The 13,623-nt window shown below is 39.6% G+C and overlaps 1 protein-coding gene across 2 annotated transcripts in view; it reads right to left on the reverse strand.

The window, feature by feature from the left end:
• lonp2 (lon peptidase 2, peroxisomal) overlaps positions 1 to 13,623 on the reverse strand; it is a 113,678-nt gene that overhangs the window by 78,581 nt on the left and 21,474 nt on the right. For both annotated transcript variants that reach the window (XM_041190764.1, XM_041190765.1), the window contains exons 7-10: positions 12,576 to 12,834; positions 3,763 to 3,904; positions 2,519 to 2,669; positions 117 to 243 (exon numbers count right to left, since the gene is read on the reverse strand). In XM_041190764.1, the coding sequence (XP_041046698.1) occupies positions 117 to 243; positions 2,519 to 2,669; positions 3,763 to 3,904; positions 12,576 to 12,834 (679 nt within the window). The remainder of the gene's footprint in view (positions 1 to 116; positions 244 to 2,518; positions 2,670 to 3,762; positions 3,905 to 12,575; positions 12,835 to 13,623) is intronic.

Consider the following 13,623-nt stretch of genomic DNA (forward strand, 5'->3'; position numbering starts at 1 on the left):
TAATAGTAAAAGGTTTCTATTGCTTTTATCCAGAAATTGGAAAAGTTTAGTCATAAACTAAGGACCAAAAAGACTTTTGTTTTGGAAAGAAGTGCTTTACTTCAAACATCACTGACCTGCTGATGATACCTTCAGTTGCCTCTTTGGGAATTTGAATTTGCTGAGGTGTTAGTCCATGCAGCTCTAACTGTTTAGGAATCAAGTGTCTGTGAGAAATTTCAATCTTCTCCTCCTGAATATAACCTAAAATTTGAGGAATCAACCAATTAAAATAATGCAAGTTGGCTCCTGCGGTAGGAAGCAATTTAATGTATATCGGCACATTAAAATGATCGATTCTTATTGCTTCTGCTATTTACCTCAGAATTCCAGTTTGTATTGCTCCTTTATGTAATGCAAACCCCATTCCATACTAATTTTGCACTATAATACATTGCTAATATGGTTTAGATAGCTACTAAAATATGACAACACCTGCTCCCCATAGGAAATATTGTTTGATTGACAGCTCAGGCTCTCTGATCTCTGTGGTCAATTTTACAATGTTTGTTTACACAAGTTAAGTATTTTCAAGGGTTTGTGCTTCTTTAAACTTCAAAGGGCCTGGATGGTTGACATTTTTATTAGCTTGTACTTCAGACTTTTTTTTCCTCAATAGGAGAAACTTCTCAATGAATGACTTCTTTCAAGGGTTTCTTTTATACATCTCACATTACACTACAGGGTTCATTGGTTCTAGAAAGTATACATTGGGTCAATGGGGACGGAAGTGCCAGAGCTTGGCATAGGGCGCATGAGAGGGTTTTAAGACCGTCCCCTCATACAGACCAGAATTCACCAATCCTCTAAAGGACCATGAGCCACAAACTCTTTAATAACCTGGCTCGACTCCATGAAAATGGCAGAGAAGGTGGAGATGCCTACCTTCGTAATGGAGCCCGCCAAGTTGGGAGTGCCGAATGTGAACTTTTGACAGGAACTAGCCCACTCCCTGAAAACCACACAGGCCGGATCAAACAAAACATGGCCTTAGAAAATCCATATTACCTTTCCTTTATTAGACCATGCTTTTTCCAAGTGGCTGTTAGTTTTCTCCAAGACTATTTTTCTAAAATTTTCACCACCACTGATACTAAATTAAATGGACTATAACCGCCTTATATCTTTGTCTTATCCTGTATCCCAGCAACCTCCCCGTTTAATGTAATTTTGGCAAAGTCCTCTTCCTTGGTGAACATCAATGCAATGTATTTATACAGTGCTTCAGCCATGCTTTCTATCTCCACCAATAGATCTCCATTTTGATACCCAATCCCTCTTGTGCATCACCCCATCCCTTCAACCTACCACTGAAGGTTAAGCTCCTTGGTCTCTCCCTTCCCCTCCTTTATAGCCCTCATTAAAAACCACCTCTTTGATCAACCTTTTGGTCACATTTAACTTGCTGTGCATTTTTATTTCATGCTTCCTTGAAGCACTTTAGGATATTTTTCAACATTAAAGTTACTTTATTAATGCAAGTTTTTGCTGTTGTTGTGTGCTCAGCCTGGTAGTTTTTTTTCTGTTTACCATTTGCCAACAGCAGGAATACAACTGATGGTGAATTGAGCAACTTTGCATTTGATTTGTAAATATCAACATCAAAAGACAACCCCTAAGGTAACAGGAGTATGCAATAAGTTAATTTGAACAGTTGCTGGCCTATGCATATTAAAATTTAAGTAGGCAATGTCATGTGCAAAAATTTACTTCAACTTAATAAAATCATATTGACTCAAACTTCAAATTTGACAATATACTGATAGCTCTTATAATACATATTTATTATATCAGTAAACATTTCAAAAAGACATTTAAGGTAGCAGCTTCCTATAGCTTATATGTCACATCAATTAATTGGTGAATGAGAAGAAAATTATTATACCATACATGTGCTGATTTTGAATCTAGTAACTCTTTATATCAGTGCATAGTTAGTTTACCCAAGTTATAATATCCACCCTGCATGTTCCTCAGGCCTTGGAAAATAAAGCTAAAAACAAGTGTAAGCAAGCAAATTCCTACTCATCAACTTCTGAAAGTCAGTTAAATCTACAGGGCCAGTTTTATGCAAGGAAACATTATGAGAAATTATAACATAGTCTATGACTTTCCATCTATTAATGAATGAAAACAATGGGCTTTGTCTCTCAATTTCAAATTAATGCTCCTTGCTCCACCCCATGCTGACAGCACAGAATCAGCCCTATAATGATAACAGAGTTGATAGCACAGATAATTCTCGAGTATTTTTCTTAAACTAAGTTAAAAAATTCCACCAAGCCAAAAGAGCCACAGAGATCCTTTGAAGTTTTGCTTTATACCAGTGCTACTATATAGAAATTGTTGTTCTCTAAACAAATCTCTCAAAATGTAATTTCTCTTAAATATTAAGATATATAGTATCTGAAAATGACCATTTCTTTAAAAAGTTTTCAACTCTGGCTTCAAAACTTGAAACACTTTAGGATTTATTTACCTGGCACTTGGATGAGCTCCATTCTATCGAGCAAGGCTGGGGGAATGGTAGCAGTAGTATTGGCTGTGGCTATGAAAATCACTTGGGACAAGTCAAAGGAGACATTTAAGTAGTGGTCAGTAAAACTATGATTCTGCTCAGGATCCAACACCTGAAGATAAATGAAGTAAATAAATTCTGATAAAATATAACAAACACTTTACAGAGCACTGGGAGAATAAAATGTTGACAAGCTACTATAAAATAAGCATTTCAGATTTTAAAAAAATCCCCAACCATAATGTTAGCTTCCTCAACTTGTTACACTTTTTAAAATTTTCACCACTGCTAGACTATGTTCTCGAGCTAGTGGCAGAGGAAAGTTGTTTAACAGGTCCCCACAATTCACATAAATAGTATTTGTAGTCATTAAACTGTCAGTGCTCATTCTTAAGCCAAGAGAAAGCCGGTGGTTGTATCCAGGGAAAACCATTAATGCTTTATTGAGAAGGAAAATACACGTTCAATTATTAATTTAGTTTCTATCTAGATGTAGTCACAACCACCGCTATGGGGGAAACCCTGAACAGGAATATCATAAAATTGCTTTTAAATAATAGCCTAAGTAGTTTTGCTGGGTGTTATATGACAACTGGGGCATAGATATGAGACTTGAACATACATTATTGATCTCCCTCCTTTTTCAATAAACACTATGATTAGTAAGATACAAATGTCTTAATACTTGAGATACTAAGTGCAACACAAACCTGTTCAGACATTCTGTCCAACATTTGTCACTGTAGCCCCCACCCTGCCCACCATAGCTACAGCCTTGCTCAAGACAAGCTAATGTAAAACCTCAACATAAGCCAAAAGAACCAAACAGTCTACAAAGGAGAAATTCCTACAATGCAATTCCTAGAATGTAAATGGTTTAGAACTTTTCAAATTAAAAAGGTTGACCTACAGCTTCCAGTCGGCTATACACTACTCCTACGTGTTTTTGATAAGAAGCAATGTAAACCTATACACCGCAAATTGTGTGCAGAAAGGCAACTCAGTAGGAAAGGAGAAAACACAGGCTCTTCTGTTTTGAAACTTCAATGGAACTCAACGTTTGCACTTAAGCCAAGAAAAATAAAAGCTTCTTTGCCAAAGATTTGTTTCTTATTTTCATTTGTATTGTTCAATGCAGGTCAACCGTACTCCTTGCCCATATCTGTCATTGTGTAATCTAAATTCTGGAATATCCTATTTTGTACCTCTAACAGAGCAGCTGCAGGGTCCCCCTGTAGACTTTTTCCTAATTTATCTACTTCATCCAACAGGAACACCGGATTATTCACTCCAACAGTTCTTAGGCCATTGATTATTCTGCCAGGCATGCTGCCCACATATGTTCGTCTGAAAGATACAACATTCAAGTACTTTAGAAAATAGGAGCAAAAAGCTTTTTTTTCCAAAAAAAAGAGAAACCCTGATGTAGTACCAAGAACAAAAATGAACGGCATTAACCAAAATGAAAAAAAAAGTGAAATGGAGGTGCTTTGTTACAGGATTTGCATTTTCTCAACACTTGCTCTTCCATACAAGTGTTACATTTCCAATAACAGCTTTTGAACCCAGAATTTATAGCCAATTTGTGGCTGGGCAAGTTAATATAATCCAATTGTGGTATATTACTCACGGGGCAAAGGAATGGGATACTTCACCTCTCTCTTGAAAGCAGAAAATAATACATTACCAGAACAATGCATATGTACCTAAACTATTTAATCAAATTCACTTACAGTTAAATATAAGAAAGTCAAAAGATGCAGTAAGATGTTCAAAAGGCACAATTCATAAGAAAAATAAAACTAGAATCAGTCCACAAGGAGTTAACAAGCTCTGTTCAGAATGGTGGTACTTCAGGCTCAAGAAGATTTTTTGAATGAAACTGACAGGCTTTTCCCCCCAAAGATTCCCCACAAACCCCTCTCCCAGTGATCATGATCTTATCCTTCCACATTCAATACCTCTCTGCTATTCTCATACACTATCAACACACTATTCCCATATTCCAGGATCACTTTCCCAGCACTACTAAAGCCACATCCCAATCTTAATGCCAAGTGAGAGCATTTTCCCTAACATCTTTCTCTGGTTCCTGGAATTTTAAAAAGGGTAAGAAACATTAGAAACAAAAACATAACAAATAAGCACAAAGAGTTTGCTTTCACCTCTGTGACATTGCACAACTTCATTATAAGAATGCAAGTTGTTGTTGCTAATCAAATCATATAGTTAAAGCCAAGAATACCACGAGAACTTCCATAATACTCTGAACAATGGACAACCATAATTCAATGGCTTGGTTCGGAAATTATACTTTATGCAGTATAAAACAGCATATCCACCAACACCAAAGGAAAGGCAAAAGCATGGGCTTGGTAAATATATTTAACTCAGAGCTACTTCACAGAGATGTTGCAGTATAAGCATGTAATTGTAGGTGCAGGAAATTATAACTGAACATAAATTAAGTGAGTAGGCAAAAATTATGGAGTTCAATGTTAGGAAGTGTGAGCACTGTATCCGAATGCAGGGAGCATTCGCAATAAGATAGATGAGTTAACAGCGCAAGTAGATGTAAATGGGTACGATATGATTGCGATTATGGAGACATGGGGAAAAATTTTCTCCCTATCAGGGAGGGGAAAGAGCAGGAGCAAGCGCGCTCCCGATCGGCACCCCCGGTCAGGGGCACGCACCATTTTACGTGGGTGGGCCAATTAAGGCCTGCCCAGCGTGATGTCTGCCAGGAAGCGCTGTGTGCTCCCTGTGTGGGCAGGAGGGGGGGGGCGGGATGAGTCCCTCAGCTCGCATGTGTGCAAAAGAGCTCACAGATCTCCCTGAGGCTAAGTGCTGCCTCATGGAGATCAGCTCCATTTTGAAACTTTTAATAAAAGGAGCTTAAAAATTTTCCCTGCTCTGTCCCCTCACGTGACACTGTCACATGAGTTGGGACAAGACCATAGCTTTCATTGCAACTTTTCATTAAAATTTAAAAACCCTCATGAAGCCTCATCTCGCCAGTGGATGAGGTTTCATGTTTTTTCACAGGTGAGGAGAGGAAGTGAAGGCTCTCCTCACCGTCCAAGGGCCCAAACACTCCTTTCAAGTGAAGCAGCATATCACTTGCATTTCCCACAACTTAGTCTACTGCATTCGTTGCTCCCAATGTGGTCTCCTCTACATTTGGAGAGACCAAACGTAAACTGGGCGACCGCTGTACAGAACACCTGCGGTCTGTCCGCAAGAATGACCCAAACCTCCCTGTCGCTTGCCATTTTAACACTCCACCCTGCTCTCTTGCCCACATGTCTGTCCTTGGCTTGCTGCATTGTTCCAGTGAAGCCCAACGCAAACTGGAGGAACAGCACCTCATCTACCGACTAGGCACTTTACAGCCTTCCGGACTGAATACTGAATTCAATAACTTTAGATCTTGAACTCCCTCCTCCATCCCCACCCCCTTTCTGTTTCTTCCCCCTTCCTTTTGTTTTTTCCAATAATTTATATAGATTTTCCTTTTCCCATCTATTTCCATTATTTTTAAATCTTTTATGCCCCCCACCCCCACTAGAGCTGTACCTTGAGTGCCCTACCATCCATTCTTAATTAGCACATTCGTTTAGATAATATCAGCAACTTCAACACCTGTGTTCTTTTGTCTGTGACATCTTTTGATTATCTGCTCCTATCATTGCTTGCTTGTCCCTACAACCACACCACCCCCCTCCACTTCTCTCCCCCCCCACCCCACCCCCCCCACCCTACCACCCCCCCTCCACCACCGCCCCCACCACCCCCACCCCACCCACCCCCCACACCACCCCCACCCCACCCACCCCCCACACCACCCCCACCCCACCCACCCCCACCCACCCCCCCCCCCCCCCCCCCCCCCCCCCCCCCACCTTAAACCAGCTTATAGTTCACCCCTCTCCTTGGATTCACCCAGTTCTGCTAAAGGGTCATGAGGACTCGAAACGTCAACTCTTTTCTTCTCCGCCGATGCTGCCAGACCTGCTGAGTTTTTCCAGGTAATTCTGTTATCATTTAAATGGTGATAGATTGGGAAATGTTGATGTACAAAGGAATCTGGGTGTCCTTGTACACCAATCACTGAAAGCAAGTATGCAGGTGCAGCAAGCAGTTAAGGCGGCAAATGGTATGTTGGCCTTCATTGTGAGAGGATTGGAGTAGAGGAGCAAGGATGTCTTACTGCAGCTGTACAGGACCTTGCTGAGACCACACCTGGAGTAGTGTGTGCAGTTTTGATCTCTTTACCTAAGGAAAGGATATATTTGCCATTGAGGGAATGCTGCGAAGGCTCACCAGATTGATTCCTGGAATGGCAAGATTAGTATATGAGAAGAGATTGTGCCAACTAGGCAGTTTAGAAGAATGAAAGGGGATCTCATTGAAACATATAAAATTCCAACAGGGATTGATAGATTGGATGCAGGGGTGATATTTCCTCTGGATGGGGGGGTCTGGAACAATGGGTCACCGTCTCAGGATATGGGGTAGGCCATTTAGGACTGAGATGAAGAGAAACTTCTTCACTCAGAGGGTGGCAAACCTATGGAATTTTCTATCACAGAAGGCTGTGGAGGCCAAGCCACTGAATATATTTAAGAAGGAAACAGATAGATTTCTGGACTCTAAAGGTGTCAAAGGGTATGGGGAGAGCACAGGAGTATCGCATTGAGCTAGAGGATCAGCCATGATCATATTGAATGGCGGAGCAGGCTCAAAAGGGCCAAGTATCCTACTCCTACTCTTAATTTCAATGTTTCTATGTAAGACTAGGAGATCTGGAGGAGCAAAAGGGTTTAGTTATGCAATATACATTTCACTAAACACAAGTGTAAGTATAAAGAGTAATCAAAAAGGATAATAAGATGTTGGCCTTCTTTCTCAAGTAGACTGGAATACAAAAGGTGAGGGAGTGATGCTTCAGTTGTACAAAGATTTGGTCAAACCCCCTTTGGAGCACTGCATTCAGTAAATGGGATACAGCACAGATTCACAAAAATACCAAGTCTTAAAGCATTACATCTTGAGAACAGCTTGCATAAACTTGGTTGTATTCCCTTTGGATTCAGATGGCCGAAATGTGATCTAATTGAGGTCTATAAGTTCATAAAATGTTAAAGGGATTCAATAAAGATTTTCTCTGGTAGAAGAATCCAGAAAAAGGGGGCATAATCTTAAAATTACAGCAAAGCCATTTATAAATGAAATCAGGAAGGACTGTTTCACACAAAGGATAACAGAAATCTGGAACTCTCTTCTCATTGAAGCCTTATAAGGGGCACATACCAACATTTCAAATAAGAATAATATATTGGCCCGGAATTTGTGGTCAGCAGCAAACAAACGACGCTAGCCATTCATTATATTTGCAATGGCCCACAAACTTTCTATGGGCTTTTGCAATGGAACTTGCGGCGGCTGGAAATCCAGCAGAGCACAATGCCTTCTACAGGGATTCTAGGAGCTGTGAGAACAGAGCCAGCAACAGTAGTTTCCTCAATCAAATTGAAGAATCCTTAATGAGGCATGCAGAGCCTGAACCAGAAAATGTAAGTTATAATAGTTAATTCAATGTCAAATCATGTCTAGAAAGCAAAATAAAAGAGGATGAAAAAAGATAGGATTAAGGGAGGTGGAGCAATAGAAAAACCAAAGAATAGGTTTTAAAAATTATTTAAATTTAATTTAGAAAAATCCCCAATTAATAATCAAAATTTAAAGGAATGAGACTCCACACGTTTAGAAGTTAACTTTCAATGTCAAAAAGAGGTTATTGGGCAGTAACTAAGACTTAAAAATCCCTAACATCTTCTGGCATGTTTGATTAGAGGATCTCTATCAAGTTATTGCCTCAACTTTGTACCCTTCTATGCATTAGAATGCTGAGACTCTCAGCAAGATAATAGCACATGCAGCTTCTAGAGGTAAAAGGTAAAGCACTTTCAGAAACATAGTGGCATTGCAGTGTAGGATATAATCTTCACTGTTTCTTTATGACATTGTTTGAAACCACACCCCCCACCCCTCCAAAAAAAGAAACTGAATTTGAGCCTTTTAGTCAAATTATTGCGTCTTTGCTCTAACTATTGGGTCTTGGCTCAAGACACATAGCAGGACTTGTTAAAGGGAACTAAAGCCTAGTGGTGAAGTCATTACATTAGACATTTTTAGCACTTTGAATATTCTTTGGCTATTTCTGCCCTTCTACAAAGACTTCCTCAGCACTCACTTATATAAGCCACCCAGATGCCAGACATATTTTTTCCCCCCAAGAATTATAGGTGAGTGATGCAATTGAAGTCCCACAGTTGTTAAATAATTGAAACCAGCAGGAAAAAAACTGCAGAAAATAAAAAGTCAGTTTGTTCAGTGCGTAAAATGTGCTGTGCAATGCACTAATAGAGGTCAGGGAAAGCTGCAGATACAATTCCTGATCCATACTGAAATTGCGCACCTCAATTTGGGTAGCAGAAAAGGGAAATAGATGTAGTCATGAATACCACAAGTGAAAGTCCTTTCAGCAATGGACTTCAACAAAAGGAATCGTGCAGTGATCAATTAAATACTACATAAAATTCTAGCTGATCAATCAGTCTGCAATTTGACGATCACCCTGGCATGGGCTGTTCATTCAAAAAAGTTCAATCCAGACAGTTGGAGGATATAGTCTCTATGGGCAAAATCCCAAATTACCTTCTGTTCTATGTGATAGTCCTCCTGCTCTAGAAGGTACTAAACTAATTCAATTTTTTTCTGCACATTTAAATGCTTTCCATGCTTTAAAGAGGATTTCATTCAGGTTAAGGTCTCAGGAAAGTTGGAGAGCACCAAAGCATCTTAAGACCATATGAGATAGAGTTTAATTTAGGAATCTGGTATACCATTAAAGAGAGAAGGTTGTAGTGAATGAAAAGGTGATGTAAGGTAAACAGGTCATGAAGGCAAGATGGTGCTTATCAAACATGGCAATCAAATCAGAATTAATTACAAAAGTTGGACTCTGAGCAATCAATAGAAGTCGATAGTTCCTCAAATGCTCATGGCCTGAATCTTCTGGTTGGCGTGCAGGGGTGGGCCCTGCTTGCCGACGTGTAAAATGACACGTGGTGACATCGGGCGTGTGTCCCAACGTGTTGACGTGTCATTCCGATCTTCAGTTCGGCAGGCATGCACCAGAGTCGGCTGCACGCCCAAACTGTCAAAGGCCTATTAAGGCCATTTAAAAAGTAATTTAAATAATTAACAGGGCTGCCCATCCAAACTTAAGGTTGGCGGTCAGGCGAAGATCCCAGGCAGCCTTCACATTAATCATGAAACCTCATCCAAGGGAGGATGAGGTTTCATGAAGGTTTTGTAAATCAAATAAATTTTTTAATTAAAATTCATTGACATGTCCGAGTTCATGTGACAATGTCACATGAGGGGACATGTCTGAATAATTTTATATATATTTTTGAAGTTTTGATAAAGAAAATAATCTCCGAGGCAGCTCCGTGTCTGAGATTTCTGCGCTTATGCAATCAGCTGCGCACCCACTCCCGCTCAGCCCCCACGATGGGGAGAAAATTCTCCATGTGTTTTGTGATGAGAGTTCGGAGGAACAGAAGGCAGTAGGTTTCTATCAAGAGCTGGTGGCAGTAATGTCAGTGATCATGACACACACAACAGAGCTATAACATCCACAGGACAACTGCCTAGAATGGGTACTCAGGTGACAGATATTCCAGAAGGGTCCATAGGGTCCAATGGATGGAGGGATTTGACAACTGTGGGACGTGCAGATTTAAATATTGATCCGAAAGTTCAGGATGATGATCAGCAGAATGAGGTGAAAGTAGAAAGTAAGTAAACGAAGTGCAAGTACTGATAGTGAATTAAATGAGCGCACACAAGTAATCAACTGTTGGATTGTTTTACAAAAAGAAACACACAAATTAAAAATTATTAGGGGTCCTAGAGGATGGCTATCTCGCAATGTACAGAATTGGGGGTCTTTGTTTTGAAATTTTGGTTATACATATATACTTTTTTATTTAAAGAGAAAAAGTAATGTCAATTGCATATTGATTGCATTTAATTGTATGCAGGTGGAGGACATTAACTGGGGATTCATTTGTGTTCCCAGAAATAGGAACAGCTAAACTGTGGTTGCTGGGTTAGGAGGTGCATGTTTGTAATGTGTATCACTATAAATAAATGTTGATGAAAGCATGTATAGATTGGCTCCAGTTCTATCCTTCATCACCAGGCTTTTGGGATTATAACAATCATGACATTCAGCAGCCAGTAATCAAGTTACGCTAACACAACTGCTGTGGAGAACAGGAGGCAAGAGTGGACTTTAAACATTTATTTTTATAAATAAGAACCTATATTTTATATTCAAGAACATGTAAATGCAAGGCATAAACTTATAAGTCCAAAAATGTGCCTAATGGCCAAAAGTATCACTTAAAATATGAAGTGGCTTACGTATATAAAACAACATATATAAGCAGAAAAATTTTCCCTTGCTGAAAACCTTTCTTCTATAGGTTACTACAATCATATTCCCTGTTGGGGATCTATATCGTGCCATAATATGATTAAAACCATTTCCTGAAATGGTCTGGATGTGATCATTTTAGAATCGGTCACTGATATTGGAACTTTACTGTGATTCTATGAGCTGCTACAAGTTACCAAAATAAGACTGCAACATTTTATTCCAGCCATTTAAAATATAATTTCATAAATTACAATTTTGTATTCAATGTCTCCTTGGATCAGGTGAGCACTAATCTGGTCAGCTGTTCTTCATTTGACAGCGTCAGCTCTAAGGAGGATCATAGTGGAGTGCACAAGAATGAACTTTTAACTGACTACCATTTTACTACCAAGTCAAGAAGCAAATTCAAAAAATAAAAGGCTGCCTCATAAAACTGTGACTGAGAGCAAATACAATTTGCAGATGTCAATAAAATCTGCAGCAGTTCAGTGGTTTACAAGACTCATTTGCAGCTCAACTCAGAACTGCTTGTGTTTGTAATCTCAGTACAGTAAAATCTTGATTATCCAGGTTCCCACTTCCTACATTCTGACTTATGCACAAGAATTCTTGCAGCAGCTGTGAGACTAACTGACTTCACAGTAGCAAGCAGAGACAGGGAGAACAACATTCAGGGGAGCAGAAGAGCACTATATATGGCTCCCCTTCTAGTTTGTTATTTTTCTTATATTTTATTGAATCATTCACGAGTTGACAAAAGTTTCAAAAAAGAGCTAGAAAATAAGGAGAATCATTTGTAGGAGGAAAGCAAGTGTAGCTGTTTGAAAGATCACTTGACGAAAAAGACTTGTACAAGGGGATCACTGACAAGAACACAGTAAACAGCTGTTCAAGGAGCAGATCAGCTTGTGATAAATGGGTCACCTTATAATACTATTTCTTTTCTTTTCCAATCATTTGAAATATCTGCTATGCAAGGATAAAACTGGGCCTTTTCCTGGCCTGAATGCCATCATTCTTCACCATAAAGTGCACTAACCTCTGAATCATAAGTGACTAAAACTGCCTCATGTTTTAAGTAGCAAAGTATTGTTATAATTATCCAATGGCTTAATGGATCCAAAGAGATTGGGAAGGTTCCCAGACCTTACCTTCAGTGTTAGATGATCCCACTTAAGTGGTGGTTGCAGCACCACAACTGACCTTCGTTATCCTGGGTTAACAAAGGCGAAAATCAGTCAGAGTTTGACCTTCTGATCACTACTCAGTAGCGTTTGGTGGAAGTGTGGAAGTGCTTATATTGACAGGATTGGGCACAGCTGTGGTATTCCCACCCTAAGGAGGGCATACACCTGAGTAATAATCACCTGGACAAACTACCAGAGTGAGTGATTAGGCCTTGTGAAACCATACCTTAGTACGAGATCAACACTTTCAGGAGGTGAGAGGAGAAAATTGGAGAGAAAAATAAAGCACTCATAAATACCAGTAGTATAATACCTGTGACCACGAATATCAGACTGATCACATACTCCACCCAATGCTATCCTGTAAAACTCCCTGCCGAGGGTCTTTGCTATTGATCTGCCCACGCTGGTCTTGCCCACACCAGGAGGTCCCACAAAGCAAAGGATAGGTCCTTTAAGGTTGTTTTTAAGTTGTCTAACTGCAAGGTACTCCAACACCCTCTGCTTGAGCTTCTGCATTGCATAATGGTCACTGTCAAGTAAAACTCTTGCAGCGTGAAGATCTAGGCGATCTGTAAACCAATCATAAATGGTTTGTTGTAAATAGGCATAGAATATGTTATAATGCAATTCATCATATTGAATTATATTCCAGTTCATACTTTCATCACAAGGAGCACTATGCCCCTGAAAAAACTATGAAAGTAAGTGGCACAAAAGAGAAGATAAAATCCTTTTTGAAAAAAGCTAGCTACATTCAAGAAGGAGGCACAAAATGTTTAGGTAAGTTCTAATCCAACTGAAACAATTATCAACTTGGATTTTTATGAAATTTCTGTCATAACACATCACCGGTGTTTTCTTATGTTAAAATTCGCAATATCTTCCTTCCTGAAAGTACCATCAGCTGCAGGTATTTGGTTATATAAGAATCAGTCACTCTCTGATAACTCACTCAAGCGACCTTCTTCACACGCAAGTCCTACACAGAGAGAACTGGCAGATTAAAAAAGTATGCATATTACACCAGGTGACACTGGAGAGTGATCATAACTGGAATGTCTGTTGGTTATTTTCCTCCTAGGCCAAGGGCACCGAAACAGATGTAGAACGTAATGTCATCCTGACTCTGACCATTTAAATCAGCACAAATGGGTTTAGGCACTGGCTTCCGTTCCAAGATAAACCATTTGGACTGTTTACCAGTCATATTAAACCATAAAATGCTGAATGCAGTCTTCCATGTCTGGTTCTGTGGAAACATTTTAATTACTGTAGCAATGCCATTACCGACCAGGTGATTCTGTGTCTAAATAAATCACACTGAACACAATGATCACTGCTTTAAGGACTGAATGAGT

This window comes from Carcharodon carcharias, chromosome 7 (genome assembly GCF_017639515.1).
Source record: "Carcharodon carcharias isolate sCarCar2 chromosome 7, sCarCar2.pri, whole genome shotgun sequence".
In the NCBI taxonomy this organism is placed as follows: domain Eukaryota; kingdom Metazoa; phylum Chordata; class Chondrichthyes; order Lamniformes; family Lamnidae; genus Carcharodon; species Carcharodon carcharias.